Source organism: Platichthys flesus, chromosome 5, assembly GCF_949316205.1.
Source record: "Platichthys flesus chromosome 5, fPlaFle2.1, whole genome shotgun sequence".
Classification (NCBI taxonomy): domain Eukaryota; kingdom Metazoa; phylum Chordata; class Actinopteri; order Pleuronectiformes; family Pleuronectidae; genus Platichthys; species Platichthys flesus.
In genome coordinates, this window is record NC_084949.1 from 9,514,488 (window position 1) to 9,538,111 (window position 23,624).

Consider the following 23,624-nt stretch of genomic DNA (forward strand, 5'->3'; position numbering starts at 1 on the left):
ATATCACCCCCCCCCCCCCCCCACACACACACACACACACACACACACACACGCACACTTCCACACATTGACTTGCATTCAGTGTGGAATACTAACCATGACCAGTTCATGCACAACCCTATAGACTTAACCCCCCCCCCCCCCCCCACACACACACACACACACACACACACATGCGCACATAGACACATGCGCGCAGCCACACGCTCTGCAAGCCCGGGGGCTTTGCATGTCTCTTGCTTCCTGCTTTCTCAGCCTGAGTCTCAGTTGGATCCAGGACACGAAGCGATCCTCGGTGTGAGTCTGTTTTTTTTTCCGTCTATGGTGTGAACACAGACACACAAACTCCTGGAGCCGCGGGATCTGGATCCAGAGGAAGCTGCGGCTCGTCAGGCTCAGACCTGTTTCAGGACGGACTCAGATCCAGTTCACTGGGCTCCAGCAGCAGCCCTGATCCTGATCCTCTGTGTCCGACCATGGGCGGCGGGTCGTTCTTGAGATAAGCAGTGAGTCACGGTTTAGTCCTTCCAAGCTACATAATCCCATAGACATTGACATGTTTATTCTGTTCGAGCAGTAAACGCAGTTCTGAATATTTTAGACGGTGGTTGAGAAGGTGGACACAGAAACAGCTGCAGCTCAGAAAACTAACCAGGAACAAACCTGGAATAGATCTGACCCTTTGACTCGAGCTTTTTGATACAACTCAACTAATTCTAATAAGCCGTGGCTCCCTGATGGAGCGTAATGTTAAATCATATCCCAATTCATCATGCTCCTGTAGGTACACACGTGCATATACAGTGGAACCTGTAATAAGTAGACACAAACAGAATCACTTTGTTGAGCAGAAACATTCTTTTTTCCCCTCGTCTGCTTAAGCAGGTCTGTTTGTTTTCAATGCATGTGGGGAGAAATTGCATAAAGCCTTTTGTGGCACTAGAGGAGGTTGCACAGTTGCCTCATGTCACGTCACATGACTTAATCAAAACAAAAAATAGAAGTGAATGTTGTGAGGGCATCGAGGTGAGGTTAATGGTGAGGTTGGCTCCTTATCTCTGAGGCTGTGACGTCACATCAGCTGCTCCAAGCATCGCACACATGAATGTCTGAATCATAGACCACACTTAAAGATGGACGACGTGTCTCCACTTTCTCTCACTGTTTGGAATTGAATACAAAAACAACTCGGTTATGAATGCTGCCATCTTGCTCATTTGAAACCAGAGTCTGCTGCATTAGAGAAGTTTGGCCGGTACACACACTGGGCAAATAGTAAATTTGTCTCAGCTGTCAATCATCTATGTGCTACGAACTGCCTAAAATAACCCAAACCATGTTTTAGAAAAATGTAGGGTTTATGACCTATACTGCGGCCAACCACAAGGTGGCAATCACGATGCTTTGGCTTCACATTCGGGGGTCTTTTTAAGTACAGTCGATAATTTGAACAAATTGGTGTGGAATAAGGGTTAAAGTGGTCTTCAAATTGCATAATGGTTACATTACATTACATGTCATTTAGCTTACGCTTTTATCCAAAGCGACTTACATTTTTAGAACACTCAACATTTTTGAGGGGCCATTTAGGGGTTCAGTATCTTGCCAAGGACACTTAGGCATGCAGATGGGACAGAGAGGGAACCGGCAACCTTCTTGTTGCAGAGCACCCGCTCTATCCCCTAGGCCACGCTCTCCCCAGCGTGGTTGTGGTGGTTAATGTAGGCACCAGTTTTTTACACTGGCAGAAAGAGTGGGATGAGAGGATTTTCTGCTGCCTCAGTTTTCATGACCTAAATAAATGAAGGCTTGATAAGTTATAATCAATGCTGTGTTGTATTGTGATTACACCGATGCTTCTGTATCCCATCAGCTGACACCAGTGGCACCAGTTATGGGAGCCCGACGGACTTGGTTCCCGTGGGTTCACTGCCAGGGCGGTGAATCCCCTGGACCAGACCATGACAGGGAGAAGAGCTATGCTGAGCTGTTTGATCAGCTGGACCTCAACAAAGATGGACGCATCGACATCTTTGAACTGCGGACAGGGCTGGCAGGCCGAGGGCTTTCCAGAGGCTCCTTTGATAGGGTAGGACACCTGTTTGTTTGATATCATGCAGTGGCATTTACTATATGAGGGCTGAGGGTGCAACATGTTTATAACATGTAAGACAGAGTTGTCCTGCTCTCATCAGCTTACAGCCTGTAAGAGATGTCCCATCTCTCCTTCTGTAAAATGTCCTCAGACCTCAGCAGGAGCCAATGACATCAACAGAAAACCTTTATTGTGAATACACACAGTCTGTTTCTCCAGCCTTGGTCGGTCTGTCTGTTTTGGAAAGAAGTGTGTGGGTCGCCAAGAAGACCAGACTCACTGTCACTTTGTCACATGTTCCTTCTTCTTCTCACTCTGAGTGTGCGTGTGTGTGTGGGTATATAAAGCAAAGCATGGCATCTATTTTGGTACAAGCAGTAGGTCTCAGTAAGATGAGAATGGTAACCTTTCTCCCGGTCTCACAGTTTTTTCACATATAGATCACTATCCAAGCTGACACTTTTTATTTCTTATTGGAATATAATTGTCATTGAAACAACCTTTTACATATAGATTTACTCTCTGGGCGGACTTTTTCAAAACCTTCTGATAATATTACAGTAATAGGATTGGATTGTATATAAAAATTAGCTTTTTTTTAGTATGTAAGAATGATAAATGAGATTCTGATTGTTCATTATGTTATTTGATTTGTTTATCAACTCTTTCTGCCACTGTTAAAAAGAGACTGTGGGTTCAATGTGCATTTTAAATAATATTAATTCAATGTTTGTGCTGTGATAAACTAGCAAAGCCTCCTAAATAACTTCTCATAAACAACTCCCACAAACAGAACATGCCAGCTGGCTGATAAATAAGAGGTGTAATGACTTTATATTACAGCATGAAATCCATATGTGTAACATACTTAAGTTACATTAGAACAAACTGTAGGATGTAGGTAATTCCTCAAATACACCACCTGCTGTAGCAATATTTGTCTGACCGAGGGCAAGGTCGAGGTTCAGACAGCAAACTGTGAGTGTAACCTTGATTTTACAGCTGCCAGGGTCACCTGTGTTGTATTTGCTGCTAACATATGTTGTAAAGTATTAATCATAGATGTACGATAAAACAATAATCGAGCAGCATGATATGATGTCTGGTGTTACCAGCGAGGATCCTGCTGCAGCTGCCAGGGAGCCAGAAAGGCCGAGCATCCCTCTGAACTGTATCATAGAGGCATATTTGGCTTTCAGACTGTACCTCATACAGCCTTTGTTTGCAGCCAATCTTGAAATTAACTGATTGTTTTTAGATCCCTGACTAAATAACAGCTGAATGTCCAGACCTTCGTTTCTCATTGACTTGGCTGTCTCTGCTTTCAGATTGTCCAGACTGGGGACACCAACCATGACGGAGTACTGGACTTTGAGGAGTTCACAGAGTATCTCCGCACCCATGAAAAACAGCTCAAACTCATGTTTAGCAGACTGGACAGGAATAATGATGGTCTGTATGCATCTATGAACACACTTGAAATGATATATAATTCCCCTGTCACTTCAAATGTCCATATTTAGTCACTTCTCACTGTGTGTGATTGGTGGATATTTGCAGGTCAGGTGGATGCAGCGGAGATCCAGCACTGTCTACGCACCATTGGTGTGGACATCAGTCACGAGGAAGCCACCAGGATTCTACTACGGTCTGAAAAATATATATTGATTATTTGTCTTGTAAACACAATTTAAGAAAAAAAGCTCCACTTCCTCTTAGTAATTATCTCTGTGTTAAATAGTAAAGGGTTATTAGATACTCAGCGAGATTAAACGTCTTTTTACAGGTCACACATCTGATCTGAACTGTGTTTCCTGATATGATTCATCAAACCTTCAACATTTTTGAACGCAAAAGACACACAAGTGCCTTCATCTGGCTGATGTGGCCAGAGAGGTGTTGGAATCATAGTGGATCAGGGAACATGCAAACTCTTGTTCCTACCGTCAATATCTTTGTGTCTACTTAATGATGCTACTTTCTGCTATATATGTTTTCACCCAGTATTGACAAAGATGGTACCATGACAATTGACTGGAATGAGTGGCGCGACTACTTCCTGTTTAAGCCCATCACTAATATGGAGGACGTGGCACGCTACTGGAAACACTCGATGGTGAGGTTAAGCACAAACATGCAAACTTTCAAGAGCAAAAAAAACAAAGCAGTGTGTTAACTTGTGTGCTCAACTCTCTCTGTCTTTCCTCCTCGCTATTTTTCTCATATGTCACACTTATATGCCACCATAACCTCAGTAGATGTTGGATATAGGGGAGCAGCTCACAGTCCCAGATGATTTTTCAGAAGAGGAGAAGAAGTCCGGGTATGTGTGGCGGCAGCTGATGGCCGGAGCCATTGCTGGGTCTGTATCACGAACTGGAACCGCCCCCTTGGACCGCCTCAAAGTCTTTCGACAGGTCGGTTGGGGACGACTACGATCTTGTAAAATAATCATTCATGAGTTACTACCTTTATGTTACATGTTTCTGTGATAACCTTCCTGCTCTGCTCTTCCAGGTTCATGGTTCCTTCATGTTCAGCGGCAACGTGCTGAACAGTTTTCAGTTCATGGTGAAAGAAGGAGGACTGCGGTCGTTGTGGAGAGGCAACGGAATCAATGTTCTTAAAATTGCCCCAGAGACTGCAATCAAGTTCACAGCCTATGAGCAGGTGGAACACACAGCAGCAACTTGAAACTGTACATTTCTTGAGGTTTCTCTGGCTGCCTTGCAACCTCAGGTTGGCAAAAATAATCCAGGAAGTTACTGCTCCAAGTCAAGACATATTCAAACACAATGATTTGGCTTCTATTTTGAGGAGCTTTCATGTCGTCCATTTTCATATACAGCCTATTGTTTATTCCCAGTCTTACTGCTAAACTAAGGTAGCTTATCCAAATGTGTTCCACAAAATCCACATAATCTGTCTTTTAACAACTCTCCCTCTTCATGAATCGTACTACTTGCTCAAACTATGATTCATTTACTCTTCTTGTTGCTTTAACGCTACATAGATCAAGAATGTGATGCGTGGCAGCAATGAAACAAGAACTCTGAGGGTTCATGAGAGGTTTGTTGCAGGCTCTCTTGCAGGAGCTACAGCACAGACGGCCATCTACCCAATGGAGGTAATATCTGGGTAATATATTTATAAGAGTGTTTATGTAAGATGATGAGGAAAAGGCACTTTCTGGTTTGCATGAATGACAAGGAAAAACGCTTGACTTCTTTTCACTTTCTCACCGTCCTTTTTTGCCTCTCCTCTTTGTGTTCCCTACAGGTGCTGAAAACTCGTCTCACACTGAGAAACACTGGTCAGTTCTCAGGAATCGCAGACTGTGCCAAACACATCCTACAGAAAGAAGGTTTCACGGCCTTCTACAAGGGTTACATACCCAACCTGCTGAGTATTGTCCCCTACGCTGGCATTGACCTGGCTGTCTATGAGGTTAGATCACCACGATAGTGCACAGCCCTCTCAGCACTTCCTGTATCTCTTCTGCATTTTAACGTCCTCTCGCTCTCGTTGTTCCTCAGACTCTGAAGTTTTCCTGGCTCAACAGGAACAGAGGTCTGGCCGACCCAGGGGTCATGGTGCTGGTCGGCTGCGGTGCTGTGTCAAGCACCTGTGGACAGCTAGCAAGTTACCCACTGGCACTGATCCGCACCCGAATGCAGGCACAGGGTAAGGTTCATTCTAATATAAAGACAGGTGGGTGACAGATGAAAACAAATCCAAAGTAGTGTCAAACTTAAGTGTAGCGCCACCAGAGGAGCTTCAGGGATCACAGGTGTTCCTTTTCCAAGTCTCTGAGTTCTACTGAAGCGATGAACACCATTCATCTGTGAGATCTTTTTTTGAATGCAATCACATAATGTTGATTCCCTAACTCCAAGTGAGCCACCGGTTTATTTTCAGTGTGGCCCCTCTTGTGGCAGAATGGTCATAGTGCACGCTGCATAACCACAGCCTCCACGATTTGATTCTGACCATAGACCTTTATTGCATGTCACACCTACTCTCGCTTTCCCATTTGCTTCCTCCCAAACTGTTCAATAAAGGATAATGCATATTGGAACCAATCTGAAAAGCAACTTAACCCAGAGGTGTTGGTCAGAAAATATAACAAACAATGTATCATCATGGAAACTGTGGAAAGACACTGTAGTTTGATTTAAAAAAAAAAACTAGGGCTTTTTAACAGCATCTCAAGCCCAAGAGATGTGGTTGAAAGCTGATTACTGGACCTGAAGTTAAGATGGAAGATGAGTGTTTGTATTGCATTAAAATGTTGCTGTTCAGCAGCTGAATAGCTTTGGATGCTGTGGTATAACTGAATTGTCAAACAACATATGATGTGACCCTGATGTAATTCTGTCAAAGCAATAATAAATGTACATTTGATTTTTTTTTAGCTGCAGGCTTAGGTCATATTTCAATGAACCCTGTGTGACATCTATCAAAAACTTGAATTCTTATTTATGAATATAAACTGTAACTCAGGATCCATTTGCTAGTTTTTTTTGGAGCTCTCAACTTGCTCCTTACTCACTCTATAATTGATTGTCAGGAAAAGCAGAAGATGTGTTGGAACCAAGAAGAAAAGTATTTGGACCTTGAATTAAGACTTTTTGTTAAACCACTGTTTCCAGTGTCGCATTCGATGCATGGTATGCTATAGGAAATGGGTACCAACGGCATAATCACAAATCTAATTCATCCAAAATCGAAAATGAAAATCGAATTCATCCAAAGAACACAGTAGACACCACATTTACAGAGTTACATGTAGTGAGAAAGAACAATGAGTTAGTGAAGGCCCTTTTCTCTCTCCTCAGCTTTAGTGAAGGGAACCCCGAAACCCTCCATGTTGGCCTTGCTTCACAACATTGTTACTCAGGAGGGCTTCGCCGGACTTTATAGAGGAATTTCCCCCAACCTGCTGAAGGTCGTTCCTGCCGTCAGTGTGTCCTACGTTGTCTACGAATACACGAGGATCATCCTGGGAGTGGACATCGAGGGTAGGAGGGCAGGGAAGGGGAACGGGTAGAAAAGGATGGATGATTTGTGCTTGCGTTTTATCGACGTGCACGTACAGACAGTGCATGAGGAAATGGGCCTCAACAGGGATGAAAGTTTTGACTTTTCAGGTAGAAAATCACGGGGCGGAAAACAAACCATGGAAAGGAGGGACCACATCACACCTGAAGTGGCAGCTGCTGTGAAGAAGTGTGATATACTGCATTACAGTGCATGTCAGCAGTTGAGTGAAAGCTAACCTACTAGCCTCCTGCTATTGCATCAACTTGGACGGATGGAAACTTGCATGAACTTGCTTGAGAACAAACAGGAGCCAGGCCAGAATCCATGTTACAATCCTGCGGCATTATTTTCTCTCCTAGGTGATAGGTAGAGACGATAAAGGACTGGTGGGAGGATCCAATTTCCTGCTCTGCAAGTGGAAGTCTCTGAAGTCTGGTGAAGTTTGAGCCAGCACTTTGATTGGCATGTCTTAAAGAAATGTTACAAATACAAAAGTACAACACAACAGGGCTTAATGTAAAATGTTATATGATCCCTTTGCAAATGGTGTGTATTTTTTGTTTGAAAAACAAATTAAGGTCCAGTGCCATATAGTATTTTTATAAACTATATGTTCTCATAGTGCAGTTTTAATATTATAATAGAGAGAACAACCTGTATAATAGAATAACAACAAATTACTTTTAATGACAAAGAACGGTTTGGGACTGTCAGTATTTATTATGTGAGGTGCAAATAAACGCATGCATGGTGCTCCTTTTGTTATTAATGCAACTTTGTCTCCTTTAATTTGAGAGATGCAAGATCACTGCACTAATACCAGGTCATGAATCCCCTCCTCCACCTTTCACAACAGCCACTTTGTTCAGCCCTGTCGCCTTTAGATTGAAATGCAAAGAAGAACAACTCATGTGCCATTTGACTTAACATTTTGCCAACAAATAGTATTAGCAAGATGTTTTTGGTAATGTTTTATAATGAATCTTGAAATAAGTTTCCTGGACATTACTTTATAGTTTAGCTCTATTTGTAGATGCATTGTTTAATTGGTACATTTCCACTTTGTAAATTCAAGACATTGCTTACTCTTAAAGAAGTCTTGAAGTTGCATAGCAGGTGAATTGAAGCTGACAGGTTACAGCCAAGCTTTCCATTAAAAATATACATATATAAATACTTTTAAAAAAGGACAATGTATAAATTTGAATATGTTTATGATCAACTTTCATTGTTTCTTGTCAACTGTTGTAGTAAATAACACAACATTTTATCTAACACACTGAAACGAATATACAAATCATTTAAAAACAAAAGTAACAAATTTGATCATCTTACCTTTTTACCGTTTTAGAAGGACTGAATAGATCAGTGGAGTTCCTGTTACTAAGCCGATAAAGATCACAGTAGTAAAAAGAAAAAGGACGGTATTTATTTTTGCAGAACATTCTGAACAAAATAAAAGAATTTCAAATATTTCAGTTTCATACATTGTCTCCATTGATTAATTCACTATAACAAGAGTCAAAAAAATGAATAAATAAACCATGTTGAACTTGTTACCTAGTAAATATGTGGTGTCTTTATTGTAAATAAAACAATAGTCCTCGACGATGTGTAGTTCACCCTCCAGTCCAGGGGGTGGAGGTGTTTATCCACGTCACGTTGGCCGGCCACCGTACCCCGTGCAGAGAAGAAGAGGAGGAAGAAAACCCGGGTGGACGGAGGTAGCGGGATTGATTGGTTGGATTTAAGCCCTGAAGTTTGCCGGCGTGGTCCCGCGTCTCTTACATTGGTGCCCCCCCCTCCTCCTACGCTCCCGTGTAGCCTTCCCGCTTCTGCGCAGCTCGACCCGGCCGCAGCCATCCAGCCTGCCCCCTTGTGTGTCTGATTGCCCCTTGTGAGCAGCATGTCTGAATACGGCGGTGTGCCGACGAACGGAGTCAATGCTGGGATGAAAAATGATGCTTTTGCCGACGCTGTACAACGAGCCAGACAGGTAACCAACGAGCGAGGCTTCTAACGAGGACGGCCCAGAAGAGCTAGTTAGCTGCCGGGACACAGCAGCTAGCTTAATCACCCGTGACGTTAGCCGTGCCGGACTCGCTAGCTAACGAGCTAGGTAGCTAACCGCAATGCTAGTTATTTGTCTAAAACTCCCGCCGGGTTGAGGGATACACTGAACCGGGTTTGCAGGCCTGAGCCGAGCCACGCTCACATTGTAGTTCACTATTTCCTACAAACACATCGAGTAGAGGTAGCAGGATATTTTGAGTTAAGTTAAATGGGGCTAGCTCCTTAGGCTAAGTTAGCGAGGTTAGTTGTGAGGTTAACGTTAACCACATCGTGAAGTTTAGCCCTCCTCGTCTGTGAAACCTCGTTTTAGTAACGAATCACAATCAAACGACAATGGATGCGAATGATTTTGATCTTGCAGTTATGTTATCTGATTGTATTGTGTCGATTTCTGGCTTCAACTGAACAAAAGAATTGGGTTATTTAGTGATTAGTAGTTCAATACACAGTGGCTAATTCTTTACAGCCTGAGGCACGTTAAACGTCTTTGTACGAAGTAAACGAGGTCATGGCTGCAACTTATCATCTTGGTCTTATCGTGATTTATTCATTAGTTTATTATGTGTTCAACATGGCTCGCACATTCACCAAAATCCTTGGGCAGCAACTGATTAGTTTGAAGAGCAGCTTCGAACCCAAATATATTAAGTCCACCGCAACATAACAATGGAGGAATACCCTTAACAATCTGTAAAGACATCACACACTAGAAACTTGCACATTGAATCCCCAACCGTAAGTATTTTATTTCCCTGTAGTTAAATTAAGTAATTCTGAGATGTATGTTAAATATTTTGATTTTAAGTAGAAAATACAGATTTCATAACTTTTAATCCCCAGTATGAGTCGAGCTCTGAAAGTACTGGCTCTTACATTTCCCGTGATACTTTGCACTACCCCCTTAGTTCTAACTCCTTTCATTTTTGTTAAATCCCCCCTGCCTGATAAACCCATTCTTTCAAACTGCAGACCCCCAGTTATATGTTTTTAGTCCTAAATCCTAGACAATCTGGTGACCCCATCAGTTAATAATGGGTTTGAACTTCTTGATTAAGCTGAGCTGGTGTGCAATTAGAGCTGTCCTTTAGTTAAAATGATCACAACAAAGGTTAATGGTTTAACGGCTCACTAACTGGTCATGGCGATGAGCAAGAACTTAAAACAAAGCATGCATCCCTCAAAGTCCTGGGTTTTTTCGGTTGTGTTGCAAAGGCTTGACCCGGTCTTCCCCTCTTTGTAGATTGCAGCTAAGATCGGTGGAGACGGTGTCCCCTCAGGGAGCAACAACGGAGGAGCTGAGAGTTATCCATTCACACCACAAAAACGATCCCTGGAAGAAGCAGGTTAAAATTTTGCTCCAACAGGCACACAGTTCTGCATTTGTTTTTCAATTATGTAAGACTCACATTTTCGTTCCCCTAGATGAACCCGATGCCAAGAAGGTAGCATCACAGGGTGAAAGAGATTCTTCATTGTGTAAGTTGAATACCAACGTTGATCCTATTACTAACTCGCTCGTCTCAGCATCCAACCACTCACCAGTTGTACTTCTCTTACAGCTATTGGCGCTCAGCTCGCTGCTCTGTCCCAACAAAGGTATAGCACTTATTTAGTTTTTCTTTTACATACACGTTTGTAGCATATGGTCATGACAGACTCGAGATCCATTTATATTTCAATATTCTTTTCAACTTTCTTTAGTGTCAGGCCCTCTACAATGACTGAAGAGTGCAACGTGCCAGATGCCATGGTCGGCCTCAGTGAGTAAACTATCATACTATTTCTAAACCATGCAAACAATGTCCTCATGACTGTGTTACACATGTTCAAACTAAAATCTAAATGTGCTTGCTGTTGTCCCAAAAGTCATTGGCCGAGGAGGTGAACAGATCAACAAAATACAACAGGATTCTGGCTGCAAGGTCCAGATTGCTCATGGTAAGTTGGGCTTTACCTGTATTTGCTGAATCTACAAAATGTGCTTTCCCACTACTCTTGGATTGACAAATATTTCCATATTAATTCACAGACAGTGCAGGACTATCCGAAAGGACTGTTTCTCTGACAGGGTCACCGGATGCCATAGGGTGAGTTGGTGTTCATATTCATATGTAAAAAAAAATCCTAAACTCCAGAGCTACATCTTCATCTTTAGACAAGGTGCAACCTTTAAAATGCTCAAAGAGACTGAAAACTGAGAGTCACAAGTTTGAGTGGGAACAGGTGGGTAAAATATTAAAATATCCCATAACTAAACTACTCTCAAAGTTTCTCATGATCTGACAATGCATACAGAGGCATTCCAAGAAATGGAATACTTCATTTGCAGTTGAAGCTGCTCACACTTCATAGTTGAGTCAGAATATTGTGACTTATTCACTAAATTGCTTGTATTCCGTGTTGACTTGGACTTCTTTAATAACATCATTGCCCCCTTTTTAACTTAATTTGCCTTCAGGAGAGCCAAGGCCCTCATAGATGACATAGTGTCCAGGGGTCACGAGTCGACCAATGGGCAGGCAGGTTCGATGCAGGAGATGATCATCCCTGCCGGCAAGGCTGGCCTCATCATAGGCAAAGGAGGAGAGACCATCAGGCAGCTACAGGTGAGCATCAGAGGGCATCTTGTCTCTTTTGTACAAATTGTGAAAAGTATTAACTGTTAAAAGAGAGATTAAGTTACTTTACCATGTGTCTATAATCAATGTAACCTACAAATTCCTAGGAGCGAGCTGGAGTTAAAATGATACTTATTCAAGATGGATCCCAGCCACCAAACGTAGACAAGCCGCTACGCATCATTGGAGATCCCTACAAAGTGCAGGTATGTTGTGCACCATGGAGAAAGTTGTGGTAAAGAGGAAAATGTCTATTGTTTTGTCATATCTTACTTTTCACTTTTTTTTTGTAGCAAGCAAAAGACATGGTCAATGAGATTCTACGAGAGAGGGATCATGCTGGTTTTGGAGAGAGGAGTGAATACGGATCAAGGATGGGAGGCGGCGGCGGAGGAGGAGGAGGCGGCGGATTAGGAGGTGGTGGAGGCGGCGGTGGTGGAGGCGGTGGTGGTGGCGGCATCGAGGTACATAATATTGCATATCAAACGCTCAGTATAGTTAATATGGTTTCTATTATTAGACTCAGCAGGTTTGAGCAGTCATGACATTTTTTTTTTAATTCTACAGATAGCGGTGCCCCGCCACTCTGTGGGAGTTGTGATTGGTCGAAATGGGGAGATGATAAAGAAGATCCAGGGCGATGCAGGAGTGAAGATACAGTTTAAACCAGGTGAACCTGCCAAACACTTGTGGAATATCAAACTGCATCATATTTCATTAAATGTCAGAAATATTAATGACCAATAATAGCTATAATACTGCTTTAACTGCAGTTAAAGACTGTTTGAGGCCACCCGGTAGAAATCTCCATTCATTTTGGTCATTCTTAGTTTTATTTTCTTCTATTTACCCTATCATAAAAATTGTTGTTGTGCCGTTATGTCCGTCTCTATTTAGTGTTACAGCTGCTCTTAGTAGTTATGAGGAAATATGGTTCAATATCATTGAAAATGAACTGAACTATTTTCCGAAATATATTTTTCGTGGTGGACTTCAATGTCTTGAACTTCATCCTTTTGTTTTTCCATTATAAGCACTCATTGATAACTTGCATGTCCTTGTCATTCCTTACAGATGATGGTACTGGTCCTGAAAAAATTGCCCATATTATGGGTCCGCCAGACCAGTGTCAGCATGCTGCATCGGTCATCACTGACCTGCTACAGAGCATCCGTGCCCGAGAGGAGGGTGGACAGGGGGTAGGTTCAGAGACCATGATGTTTTCTACGTGTTGCTCTTGATGTATGTGTTAATGACAAAAGAATCCATTTCTGTTTCTTCCACAGGGCCCCCCAGGTCCTGGTGCAGGTATGCCGCCTGGTGGTCGAGGGCGGGGTAGAGGCCAGGGTAACTGGGGTCCTCCTGGTGGAGAGATGACCTTCTCTATTCCGGCTCACAAATGTGGGCTTGTCATTGGCAGAGGAGGGGAGAACGTCAAGTCTATCAACCAGCAGACCGGTGCATTTGTTGAAATATCTCGTCAGCCACCTCCAAATGGTGACCCAAACTTCAAATTGTTCATCATCCGAGGGTCCCCACAACAGATTGACCATGCGAAGCAGCTCATAGAGGAGAAGATCGAGGTTTTTGTTTTTAAGTTGTTCACGTAGCAGATATAAAACACAAATCAAATAGCTGCACGAAGAATATGCCTACGTAACTGATTATTAAATTGGCTTATTTTTTTCCCGCCAGGCTCCATTGTGTCCAGTGGGTGGTAGTCCAGGTCCCGGAGGCCCAGGGGGTCCGATGGGTCCCTATAACCCCAATCCATATAACCCAGGCCCTCCTGGAGGTGCTCCCCAGTAAGTGAAACCCTCAAACAGCTCTTTAATGCACCAGTGGTGGATTTTCTGTTAGCTTAAAATTATATATTGAGACATTTTATGTTCTTAATCAGTCATGTCCCTCTCTGCAGTGGGGCTGCACCTGGTGGCCCCCAGTACTGTCCTCAGGGTTGGGGAAATAACTATCAGCAATGGCAAGCCCCAGGCCCACATGACCCAAGTCAGTAAAAAAATGTTTGCACTTCCATTTGCACCATTGTGTTCCCATACATAAATACAAAAGCTTATACATTTTTATTAATTTTATCTTTTATTTTTAGATAAAGCAGCAGCAGCAGACCCGAATGCAGCATGGGCAGCATACTATGCACAATATTATGGACAGCAGCCAGGGGGTGCCATGCCAGGCCAGGCTCCAGGAGCTGCCCCAGCAGCACCTGGAGACCAGAGCCAAGCAGCACAGGCCCCAGGAGGTCAGCCAGACTACACCAAGGCTTGGGAGGAGTACTACAAGAAGATGGGCATGGGTAAGTGAGATTTACTGAAACAGTTCTGTCAAGATGTGTTTTGAGTGACATTTGACTTCATACAAAATATAAATATTGCCATTCCTCTAAGTGACATCCCCATTTTTAAATGGAGAGGCACTCACCTAGAGCACATACCTCTGTTGAGGACTGACAGATCCCTTGTGAAACCACATTTTAAACTCACTATATCCATATTTTTATTTGGATCTGTACCCAAATATTTGTCCATATTTTCTTTACATTTCCTTACACTGAAGTATTGCATGTTACTCATTATTGTTTACTGAGGCCTATTTGTAACTCTTGCTTTGGTAATATTGGGAAAATTCCCAAATGGTTGGACTAATAAAGGATTATTATTTTATATCATCGTAAATAAATATTAGTATTATGGTAATCTGACTGGTGGTGTTGATGTAATCCTGCTAATTAAAAAAGACGACAAACAAATGCAGACCAAAACACAAGCGCCTCGGCAGAGGTGGTTCATTATTATTCTGTAAACTAACATACAGTTTGTGTGGTATTTTTCCAGCTCAGCCAGCTGGAGGAGCAGCGGCAGCTGCTCCAGTTGCTGCCCCAGCAGCAGCGGCAGTGGCAGGAGGAGGAGCTGCAGCTGGAGGCCAGCAGGACTACAGTGCAGCCTGGGCTGAGTACTACAGACAGCAGGCAGCCTATTATGGACAGGGAGGGCAGGCACCAGGACAGCCAGGTGGTCCACAGCAGGGACAACAGGTACTGTACTCATAATCGGTGTTAAAAATACATTTTGTAATAACCAAGGTCAAGTGAGCCAATACATTAACCTGCTTTAAATATATCTACTGGCCAAAATGTTCAATACCCATTTCATAGAAAGATTTCTGAACTCTGCCTTCTTGTGTCTAGGACTAAATATCATGAGTCATTAAGAACGTTTTGGATTTTTCTTTTCTCATTGATTGCAGACCCGTAACTAACCAGAATACTGTGTACGGCAACATAAACAATAGAAAATTAATATTTCCGTCACCCATAAAATACGCCAGAACAAACGGCACAGTAACCAACACCTTCAAAACCTCATGTCTACTGGTTGTTATTCACAATTAACAACATCACAATGCTGTAGGATTATTGTGCAATGTGTTTTCAATGCACTTCAAAGTCTCAATGAACATCTGTAACAAAGAGTAGATGTTTGTTTTAAAAACAACAATTCTTTAATTGTAATTACCATACAGATTAACTTTTGACACTTCAGTGAAAATTATGAGGTTAGATTACCATCTTGTCAGGGAGCAACCAGATTAATCACTTTGTACAAACAAAAGTTAGCAGCCAAGCGTTTTTGTTCAGTTCAGCAGCTGCGAATGTCTATTCTTAGCATGATTTGAGACTTGTAAGTGATTATTGATTCTGCATAAAACTGTATTTATATTTCTTCACAGAGCAAAGATTGATTTAATCATATTCTTTCTGTGTTGTCTCTTGTCTTTTCAGGGCCAGTAAACAATGGTTTGGTCTGTTGGACGGCTGCGATGGTTCTCTGGACTTGTTTGTTTTTCCTGTCAAGAGGTTTCCCTTTTGGATTTAATAAGACAAGACCATAGGTTACTCATCAACCCTGAAATTTTTTTATTTCGAACCTCCGTTTGTTTTTTAAAGTCAAATTTGAAGAAAGGAAAAAGGGAAATGATTTTGCCCATGCGTTGATCAAAGCACTACTTGGGACTATTAAATTTGCCCCTTCACCTCACCCACACCTTGTAATACATCTGATAGATTCTTTTTTTCTTTTAATGTGAAATATTGAGCATTTTCTTGTAAACTAGCACAACAGCATCTCACATTTTACTGGTTTTCCCCTTCTATTTCTTGAGGGTAAAAACTGTCAAGCAGTATTTTGAATATATTCAAAAATTGTGTTTGTAGGAAAAAAAACAGTTGCAAATTTTGGGTCATTTTTTTTCTTTTCTTTTTTATTCTTGATACTTTTTTTTTTTTTTTTTAACATTCCCAATGTTTAAGTTGCAGGTGTATTTTTCCTGCCACGAAGATTTCTTATTTTAATTTTATTTGTTGTAATTATTTTCCTCACAGGGGTTGTGTGTCTGTATACAGTGTATGCTACTGAACAGAAAATGTGTGGCTGTAATAAGCACCAACTGTCCTACATGTGTATGTGGGTCAGTTGTGTGTGTGCATGTATGTGTTTGTGTGTTTGACTGCCCTGTTTAATTTCGACAACATTATTGTTGGAACATATTTTTTTTTTTTCTTTCTCTATGGTAGAATTTGTTATTGTATTCTGTACTTTTTTTTTGTTTTGTTATTTTTTACAACTTGTTTTTAAAAACTTAAAATAAAAACATTCAAATTGCAAGTGTTGTCTTCACCAGTAGTGTGAGTGTGTGTGGTTTCTCACCGTGGACTATCTACCTGTATTGCATCGGATGAATGTGTAGTTTCATGGTGGGCTCCGGCTGCTGGAGGTGTCTCAGTGACGTCAGCGGGGGGTCTTTAGAGTGGTGCTGTCCTGCAGGATGTCACCTCTGTCGCGTCATGCCTTTGTTATGATGGATGTGTCCGCCGGCGAGTGAGGCTCGTCTCGTGCTGCCTGTCGACCAATCAGGACGCTGCCCCGCTGCAACGAGGGACAACAGTTTGGAAGGAGATGGCGCCCAGCTCGAAATCCGAGAAGGACGACGGCAAACAGAAGGCTCAGAGGAGACGCAAAGACCACGTCGTGAAGCTTCTCATGCGGGGGAAGGTGGGCCTGAGTGTGACCCCTGACGATTGTGCTTTATAATGAGGGAGCACTGCGGTGGAAGCCGCCTGCTTGCCAACAGCAGGCTAGCTAATGGCTAACTAACAGCTAAAGGCTAGAAGGTTGATTATTAGCTACTGCTGCAAACTATGACTACAGCGCCTATCTCTGGGTTTAACGGCGTTCTTCGCCATTTGTCGTAATTTGGCCTCTTACGATAATGTATCTGGCCTCGCTGTAGTATGCTAGCGATTAAAGCCATTGCTACTCACCAGTTTTATGTTAACGTTACAGCTCAGTCGGTGTTAGCCTCTGCTAACCCGCTGCTGTAACTCAGTGAGTTAACCTCATAGACAGCCGATGTACTGTGTGTGTGTCTGTGTATGTGCTCACTCTAATGATATACTCTGGTATCCTACTGCCTGGAACGGAATGTAGCTGATCCCCCTTGTTCAGCATCTATCCGGAGCCACCACACGCGAAAGAGCTCTTCCACTAATACAAGTGTTTTATCTTTGACCCACATTTTAAATGCCTCATGTTACATCAGGTGTGCCAATCTACATCGCCCTCTTCTCTCCTCTGCAGCTGTCAGGTCAGTTTTCTCAGCGCCTGTTCAGGAAACTCCCACCTCGAGTGTATGTGCCTCTGAAAAACATCGTCAGCGAGGAGTTCCTGAGAGCAGGGTCAGTGTGTACCTGTGTGTCTATTAAATGGGTTTGTTGTGATCCAGTACTCCACAAACTGTATTGTGTTACACCTTGTTAAGCCCTCAAGTCATTTCAAGCATCATGGGGTCATTGGTGTGTGAATCAGGCGTCTTCTGATTGCCAACAGGGATGCAGTGATATGACTTTACTTCTACCTCAGGTCAGGGTGTCTGATGATAGAGTTCAGATCCTCGACCAGTGCTGTCTTTTTAACTTATGTCTGCCTTCATCACACTTTGAAACTGGGGTCTGGGTAATTTTAATGTAAAAGGCATTGACTAACACAACTTTATTTACAATGGCCTCGTCACATCAGTCACTTGATACACTTCAAGTGTTGACCATACTCTTTCTTTTTCTGGTTTAATGTTGTTAAACATTAAACAAAATCTGGTTAAACATTCAGAGCATTCACAAATTCCATGTGGACTGTGTGTACCCTAGCGGACATGGGTGGATGATGACATTTATGTTACAAGGACCATAGCAGTCTGCCGGGTTATGAAACTATGATTCTGCCTCTATGAGATCAGCGTCAGCTGCAGTATTGATGCAGTGTATTGGATTATCTTTTCCTGCTAGGAACCAGTGCATGCACAGTTAGGATTTATCATGTGTGATAGGTTGATAAAAGAATATCATTTGTCTCCTTTCTGGTTCCAGACACATCTTTCTTGGCTTCACCAAATGTGGCCGATATGTTCTGTCCTACACCAGCGACTGCGGAGAGGATGATGACTTCTCTTTCTATTCCTACCATCTCTATTGGTGGGAGTTCAATTTACATAGTAGACTCAAACAGGTAATGGAAACCTCAGTGTGGTTTAGGCAGAAGTTTCATATTCAAACAAACAACTCCGGCAAATTCCTTCCCACATCCTCCTGTGGGAATTGGTGCCAGTAAAGTGTGGATAATTCAGCTGAATATATGCTTATCTTGTCTGTTCCCTAACACCTGCTTTAGGTCCATCATGTGCGTCTGTTTGCGGGCGAGGAAATCTACAGTGACCTCTACCTGACTGTGTGTGAGTGGCCAAATGACCACTCCAAAATAGTAATCTTTGGTTTCAAGTAAGTAATCGATCACTAGCCCCACAACCCTTTTCAGACTGTATTATGATGTTGCTGTGTGTAGTTAATGGTAAATATATTTGTGACCATGTGTGTTTCTCACTCAATAGTACACGCAGCTCAAGCTCTGTTCTGATGAACCTGATGATGAGTGATGAGAACAACAGAGATATTTATATCACCATCGCCTCCATGCCGCCTCCTAAACCTTGCTCTGTCTGCTGCCCAGTTCCCTCAGCCACTACCATACGCACAGGTACAAATATACACACGCACTCCACGAATGCACCTCGCTGCTTCCATCTCTCTCATCTGACTTCTTGGTCTCTCTCCAGGGAGTGGCGAGTGTCTCGAGCATGGCTACCTGATCAATAGCAGGTACCAGGTGGTGTATCCCTTCCCCACTTTCCAGCCAGCTTTCCAGCTGAAGAAGGACCAGGTTATCCTGTTGAACACGAGCTACTCTCTGGTGGCCTGCGGCATCTCGCTCTGCTCAGGTAAGGCACACATACACACTAATTGGCCTTGTCTGTCTTCTACCTGTTCTCAGACTATGCAATATTGTCAACTGTCTAAGATGCACTACAAATTTACCTGGATAGGTCTCAGGAAAATGTTCCATCCATCTGTGTAGGGAAATTGTTGCTGCAATAACAAACACCTACAGGTACATGTGACCTTCAGTAGCTCTATTTAGACAGAGGTGGACATTTGGTCCACACGAGCTAGACATCCTTACTTTATCTCATTTCAAAAACGTTTTTGGTTGTGCTTTGTTAATAGAGGGGTCAGTAACATTGTCCAGATATTCTGCATTTGCATGTCAGCATCTCATCGTATGTCTCCTGCAGGTAAGGAGGGTCCGTCATCACAGATCCTCTACACCAAGAGAGCAGCATTGTCAAGTCAAACCTCCTCCTCTCCATCCTCCACCTCCTTGGCCTCTCCTTCGTCGCTACCTCAGGGATCTCCCGAAAGTTGTCTGCCACCTAGCGGGCCTGTTCCGATCCCCACGTCTCCAAGCCAGTCGCAGGCAGCCGCAAGAGCCCGGGAGTTTGCAGCTGAGCTCTTCAGGAGGGCGCAGGGAGGAGGAGGAGGAGGACCAGGGCTGAAGGAAGCTGAGGGCCAACAAGAGAGGGAAACTGATGAAGGTGAAAAAGAGGCAGCGCAGACACCAGGAGATAAAGTGTTAACTGGAGAGAGGAGGAGAGAGAGGAGGGAGGAAGAGAGACGGACTAGTTTACCACAAGCATCAACATCCACCGGGCGCCACAGTTTTAATCAGTGCCCGGAACAAGGGATGTCTCCTGAATCCTCTTCCTCATCACCTTCATCTCCTCCAACCCCATACTCATCCAAGGAGATCGGACCCTGTGAGCCTGGATATGTGAACTACTCACACCTGCACTACTGCCTCCACCAGCCAGGGGCAGCAGAGCAGAATACAGGAGGTGACGCAGAGAGTGAGTGATTAAACACTGGCCCCTGAAGGTCCTGTCGGAAGCTGCTGACTGGCTCTTTCCCCTCTGCCTGTCTCTAGGTTATGAAGACGATAAGGTTCAGCTGCCTTTCACAGTGACTGATCTAAAAGGGCGGAACCTGCAGCTGGTCACCGGGCCACACAATGGACAGGTGGGTGTCGGTGCCAGTGTGTCATGTGGCTATGAAACTTAAATCCCTAGAGTCAGTAATCATCTGAAGGCCTTTACACATCAAGCTAGATGTTGAGCCAATCATAGCATCTAAATGTGGTTAACTTCATTCTAGTATTGGATTCTAAGATACGTCAGTTGCTCCAGTTTATTCTGTGAGCTATTGCAATCCAGTTGTCCTTTGTTGATATTTTCCTGAAAGGTCCTCACGCAATCAACTACTTTTCCATAACCATCATTTATTTCCTGATTAATCATGTGCCATTTCAGAAGATAATAGATAAATCAGCTTTTAAAGGGTCAGTTCACCCAGAAATGAAAATGCACTCATTATCTACTCACCACTATATCAATGGAGCGTTGGTTGAAGTGATTGAGTCCACAAACCAGTTCTGGAGTCTCAGGGGTAAAAAGTGTTGCAGCAGAATCCAATACCATTGAAGAATCATCATGTTTTCCCTCTTGCAGAGTGTGTGTGTTGAGCAGCTGACTCTCGACTTTGAGTATCTGATCAATGAGGTGATCAGGAACGATGCTGCCTGGGCCAAACAGTTCTGTTCCTTCAGTGACTATGATGTGGTGATATTAGAGGTTAGTACACAAACTTACGGTACCGTCAGCTGTTATCCCATCATGAGTAACTTCACAGAGATGTAAACGTTTTCCAACTTGTTTCACATTCAGTATTCAGTCGATGGTTTTTAGCTTTCATGTTTCTGTAGTGAAAAAGTAATTTAAACAATGGAAGACTGGACATTTTCAAAAATGAGGTGTGTGTTTGTTGTGTATCAGGTGTGCCCAGAGACCAACACTGTGATGATAAACATTGGTCTGCTGTTGCTGGCGTTCTCCAACTCGGATGAGGAGCACTGCAGGTAGATGATCCCCTCTTTGCTGCCCAGCCTCCTGTTTATGTGCTGTCTCTTCATCGTTGTTTTCAGCAGCAGTCCTCATCAAGTCTGTTTGCCTTTGGTTCTGTTCCCAGGCCCAACACCTACCATTCCAACCTGCAGGTGAGCTGGAACTTAAACACAGGGGTGTGCTGCACTGTGGGTGTTGGAGACCTGACAGAGGTTAAAGGTCAAACCAGGTGAGAAACTTCTGCCACCTGCTTTCCCACACTTTTCTGTCTGACTCCCAGTTTGTAGTTAAATCTGTTTCTTTATGTCTCTCAGTGGGAGTGTGTGGAGCTCCTACAGGAAGTCCTGTGTAAACACAGTGATGAAGTGGCTGGTTCCTGAGAGCACCTCGCGCTACATCAATCGCATGACCAACGAAGCTCTACACAAAGGTGAGTGAGACACAGTCACACACACAAGTCCTTCTCAGACCTGAGTGGGCAACTTTATGTTCACACCTAACACTGTAAAATGCAAATAAAAATGTTAGTCATTTTTGTTCACATGACCAAGTGATGTTGTTTTTATCCCATTGGATCATGCAGTTAATGTGTCAACCCTTGGCTCTGTTTCACATGCTGCTTCCAAAGCTTCTTTCTCTTTGTTACCAGAAAATGTTTAATCAAAAATAGTTTGAAAGTTTCCTAGTAAAGTGCCAGCGAGCCAATACAAGGATTCTGAAATTGAAGCTAGATCAAATTCAGTCATTATTTATATAATGAGGGCTGTGCAAAAAAACATATCAAAAGCTATCGCAATGTTATTTTCCTCAATAGCAATAAAACAAAGGTTCAATGTATATAGAGATTTATTTCCTAAGCATTGTTTAAGCACACTGAGGAAGTGTAACACATAATTGTTCAACCTCAGATTTGTAAATGTTTTGCTCTGCATGACGTACATAAAAAAAAAAATGATAAGTTATTTATCACAGTAATGTGGTTTTTCCTATAATCTAACATGTAAAAATGTCTGCTGTGTAAAAGGCCCAGTCAGCCAGTGTGGATGCGACATACAATTTTTTTTTTTTTATTTGTGTGTTAATGTAGTATAGTCCGCATTCTAATCTCACTGGTCTGCTTTCCTGTAGGCTCGTCTCTGCAGGTGTTGGCCGACAGCGACAGATGTACCTGGATTGTATTATGAAGAAAGAAGAGGGTCAGAAGTGTCATAGCAACAGAAACAAATGTCGACATGGCCTATATGTCAGTATGCAACCCGACCTTACTCTGAGAGAAACTGCACACATGTTAAATCACAGTGCTTTGGTAACTTGTAGTTAAAAGACGTGTCAAATGGAAGCTGAACAAGGAGCACTGTAGATAAGATACTGTAAAGCTGAAGTTCTTTTTATTTTAGGTGATCCGTGTTTAATTTTGCAGCTTTCTTTATTTCTTTTGTTATTGTGTACTTTATTATTACAAGCACCAAAACCAAGAGCTGGACTGAACAAAGTTTTTGTTTTTAGTTTTAGTTTTTCTACATAAAGACGTACTGTTGTTCAAATGTTTTTTTTTTTATGTGTGTCTAAAACTGAGCGTATGCAACCTTATAAGGAGATCTGTATGTGTGTGGGTGTGTGTATGTGTGTGCGTGCATATGTGAGAGGGCATATTTTCTGTTTCTGTTACATCTGACAGAATCTTTATTGAATTGAATTCAGAAGCTGGACCAGTTTAGACTCGCTATGTTCATTCATAAGACTGCAGTATTTCAAATTAAACCGATTAAAACCAGGTCACCTGACTCTAAATACTTTTCTTTTTTTAAACCTCTGTCAGCGAAGTAGAGGTTTTCTTGTAGTCACCTGCTCAGTTGTTCCACATTACGCTGTGTGATGGAAGGCATGGAAGTAAGAGTATTTTTTGTTGGAATATTTTGTTAAAATAAAATGTTGGAAAAGATTTGTTGTAGGTGGTTTGTTTTTATGTCAAAAGCTGCAGTTGAGAAGCGGATTTTCTGTTGGTTAATCCACCTGTTAAAGTCCTGTTTACATGTCACCATGTATCATTCAAACTCCAGGTTCAAAGTGCATTGTGGTGCTTGGGTTTTTACAACTGTATTTTGTTATGAATCGCTTGATAATCTTATGTCGTCAATCTTGAAAAGGTCACTTAAATTAGTCAGTTTAAAGGGCAACTCCACCATTTATACACAATCATTTAATTCACTCATCAGTTCAGATAAACAGTGATTCTATAAATTCTTCGTTGGAGGAGCTTTTGAAAACCGCTGATATCACATAGTGGTGTTTTGGGATTTCTCATGAGTTTGAATTCCAAGAGGTATTGAGCGTCTAAAGAATGTAGTGTTGCATTATGGACGATATACGAGCTAATGGTTTAGGAGCTTTGTTCCAGATTAAACGTCAGGATATCACTATCTCTACTGCTGACA

At 42.6% G+C, this 23,624-nt stretch overlaps 3 protein-coding genes across 7 annotated transcripts; all 3 read left to right on the plus strand.

The window, feature by feature from the left end:
- The first annotated feature begins 212 nt into the window (after positions 1 to 212).
- LOC133954217 (mitochondrial adenyl nucleotide antiporter SLC25A23-like) lies at positions 213 to 7,907 on the plus strand. 5 transcript variants are annotated; one of them, XM_062388546.1, is made up of 12 exons: positions 213 to 506; positions 1,874 to 2,089; positions 3,424 to 3,547; positions 3,656 to 3,743; positions 4,100 to 4,211; positions 4,354 to 4,512; positions 4,613 to 4,765; positions 5,109 to 5,222; positions 5,375 to 5,542; positions 5,632 to 5,779; positions 6,934 to 7,116; positions 7,498 to 7,907. In XM_062388546.1, exons 2-12 carry the CDS (start codon positions 1,895 to 1,897, stop codon positions 7,506 to 7,508), a joined length of 1,455 nt encoding a protein of 484 aa, XP_062244530.1. In that variant the 5' UTR covers positions 213 to 506; positions 1,874 to 1,894; the 3' UTR covers positions 7,509 to 7,907. The 5 variants fall into 5 exon arrangements, with proteins under 5 accessions (XP_062244530.1, XP_062244529.1, XP_062244532.1 ...); XM_062388545.1 differs by having other exon boundaries at positions 214 to 506; positions 6,934 to 7,907; XM_062388548.1 differs by lacking the exons at positions 213 to 506; positions 1,874 to 2,089 and having other exon boundaries at positions 3,498 to 3,547; positions 3,882 to 4,211; positions 4,351 to 4,512; positions 6,934 to 7,907.
- Positions 7,908 to 8,850: 943 nt separating this feature from the next.
- On the plus strand, positions 8,851 to 16,511 carry khsrp (KH-type splicing regulatory protein). Its single transcript, XM_062387531.1, has 18 exons — positions 8,851 to 9,134; positions 10,452 to 10,554; positions 10,634 to 10,687; positions 10,771 to 10,807; positions 10,913 to 10,971; positions 11,078 to 11,149; positions 11,241 to 11,298; positions 11,670 to 11,817; positions 11,937 to 12,035; positions 12,123 to 12,293; positions 12,397 to 12,499; positions 12,904 to 13,028; positions 13,116 to 13,412; positions 13,525 to 13,634; positions 13,748 to 13,836; positions 13,937 to 14,143; positions 14,682 to 14,881; positions 15,629 to 16,511. The coding sequence occupies exons 1-18, from the start codon at positions 9,045 to 9,047 to the stop codon at positions 15,635 to 15,637; spliced, it is 2,031 nt and encodes a 676-aa protein (XP_062243515.1). The 5' UTR covers positions 8,851 to 9,044; the 3' UTR covers positions 15,638 to 16,511.
- Positions 16,512 to 16,748: 237 nt separating this feature from the next.
- On the plus strand, positions 16,749 to 23,131 carry dcaf15 (DDB1 and CUL4 associated factor 15). The gene is made up of 13 exons (XM_062387532.1): positions 16,749 to 16,898; positions 17,484 to 17,581; positions 18,269 to 18,407; positions 18,570 to 18,676; positions 18,787 to 18,932; positions 19,012 to 19,173; positions 19,528 to 20,139; positions 20,217 to 20,308; positions 20,797 to 20,919; positions 21,121 to 21,203; positions 21,314 to 21,418; positions 21,504 to 21,619; positions 22,318 to 23,131. The coding sequence occupies exons 1-13, from the start codon at positions 16,803 to 16,805 to the stop codon at positions 22,371 to 22,373; spliced, it is 1,935 nt and encodes a 644-aa protein (XP_062243516.1). The 5' UTR covers positions 16,749 to 16,802; the 3' UTR covers positions 22,374 to 23,131.
- Positions 23,132 to 23,624: the final 493 nt, after the last annotated feature.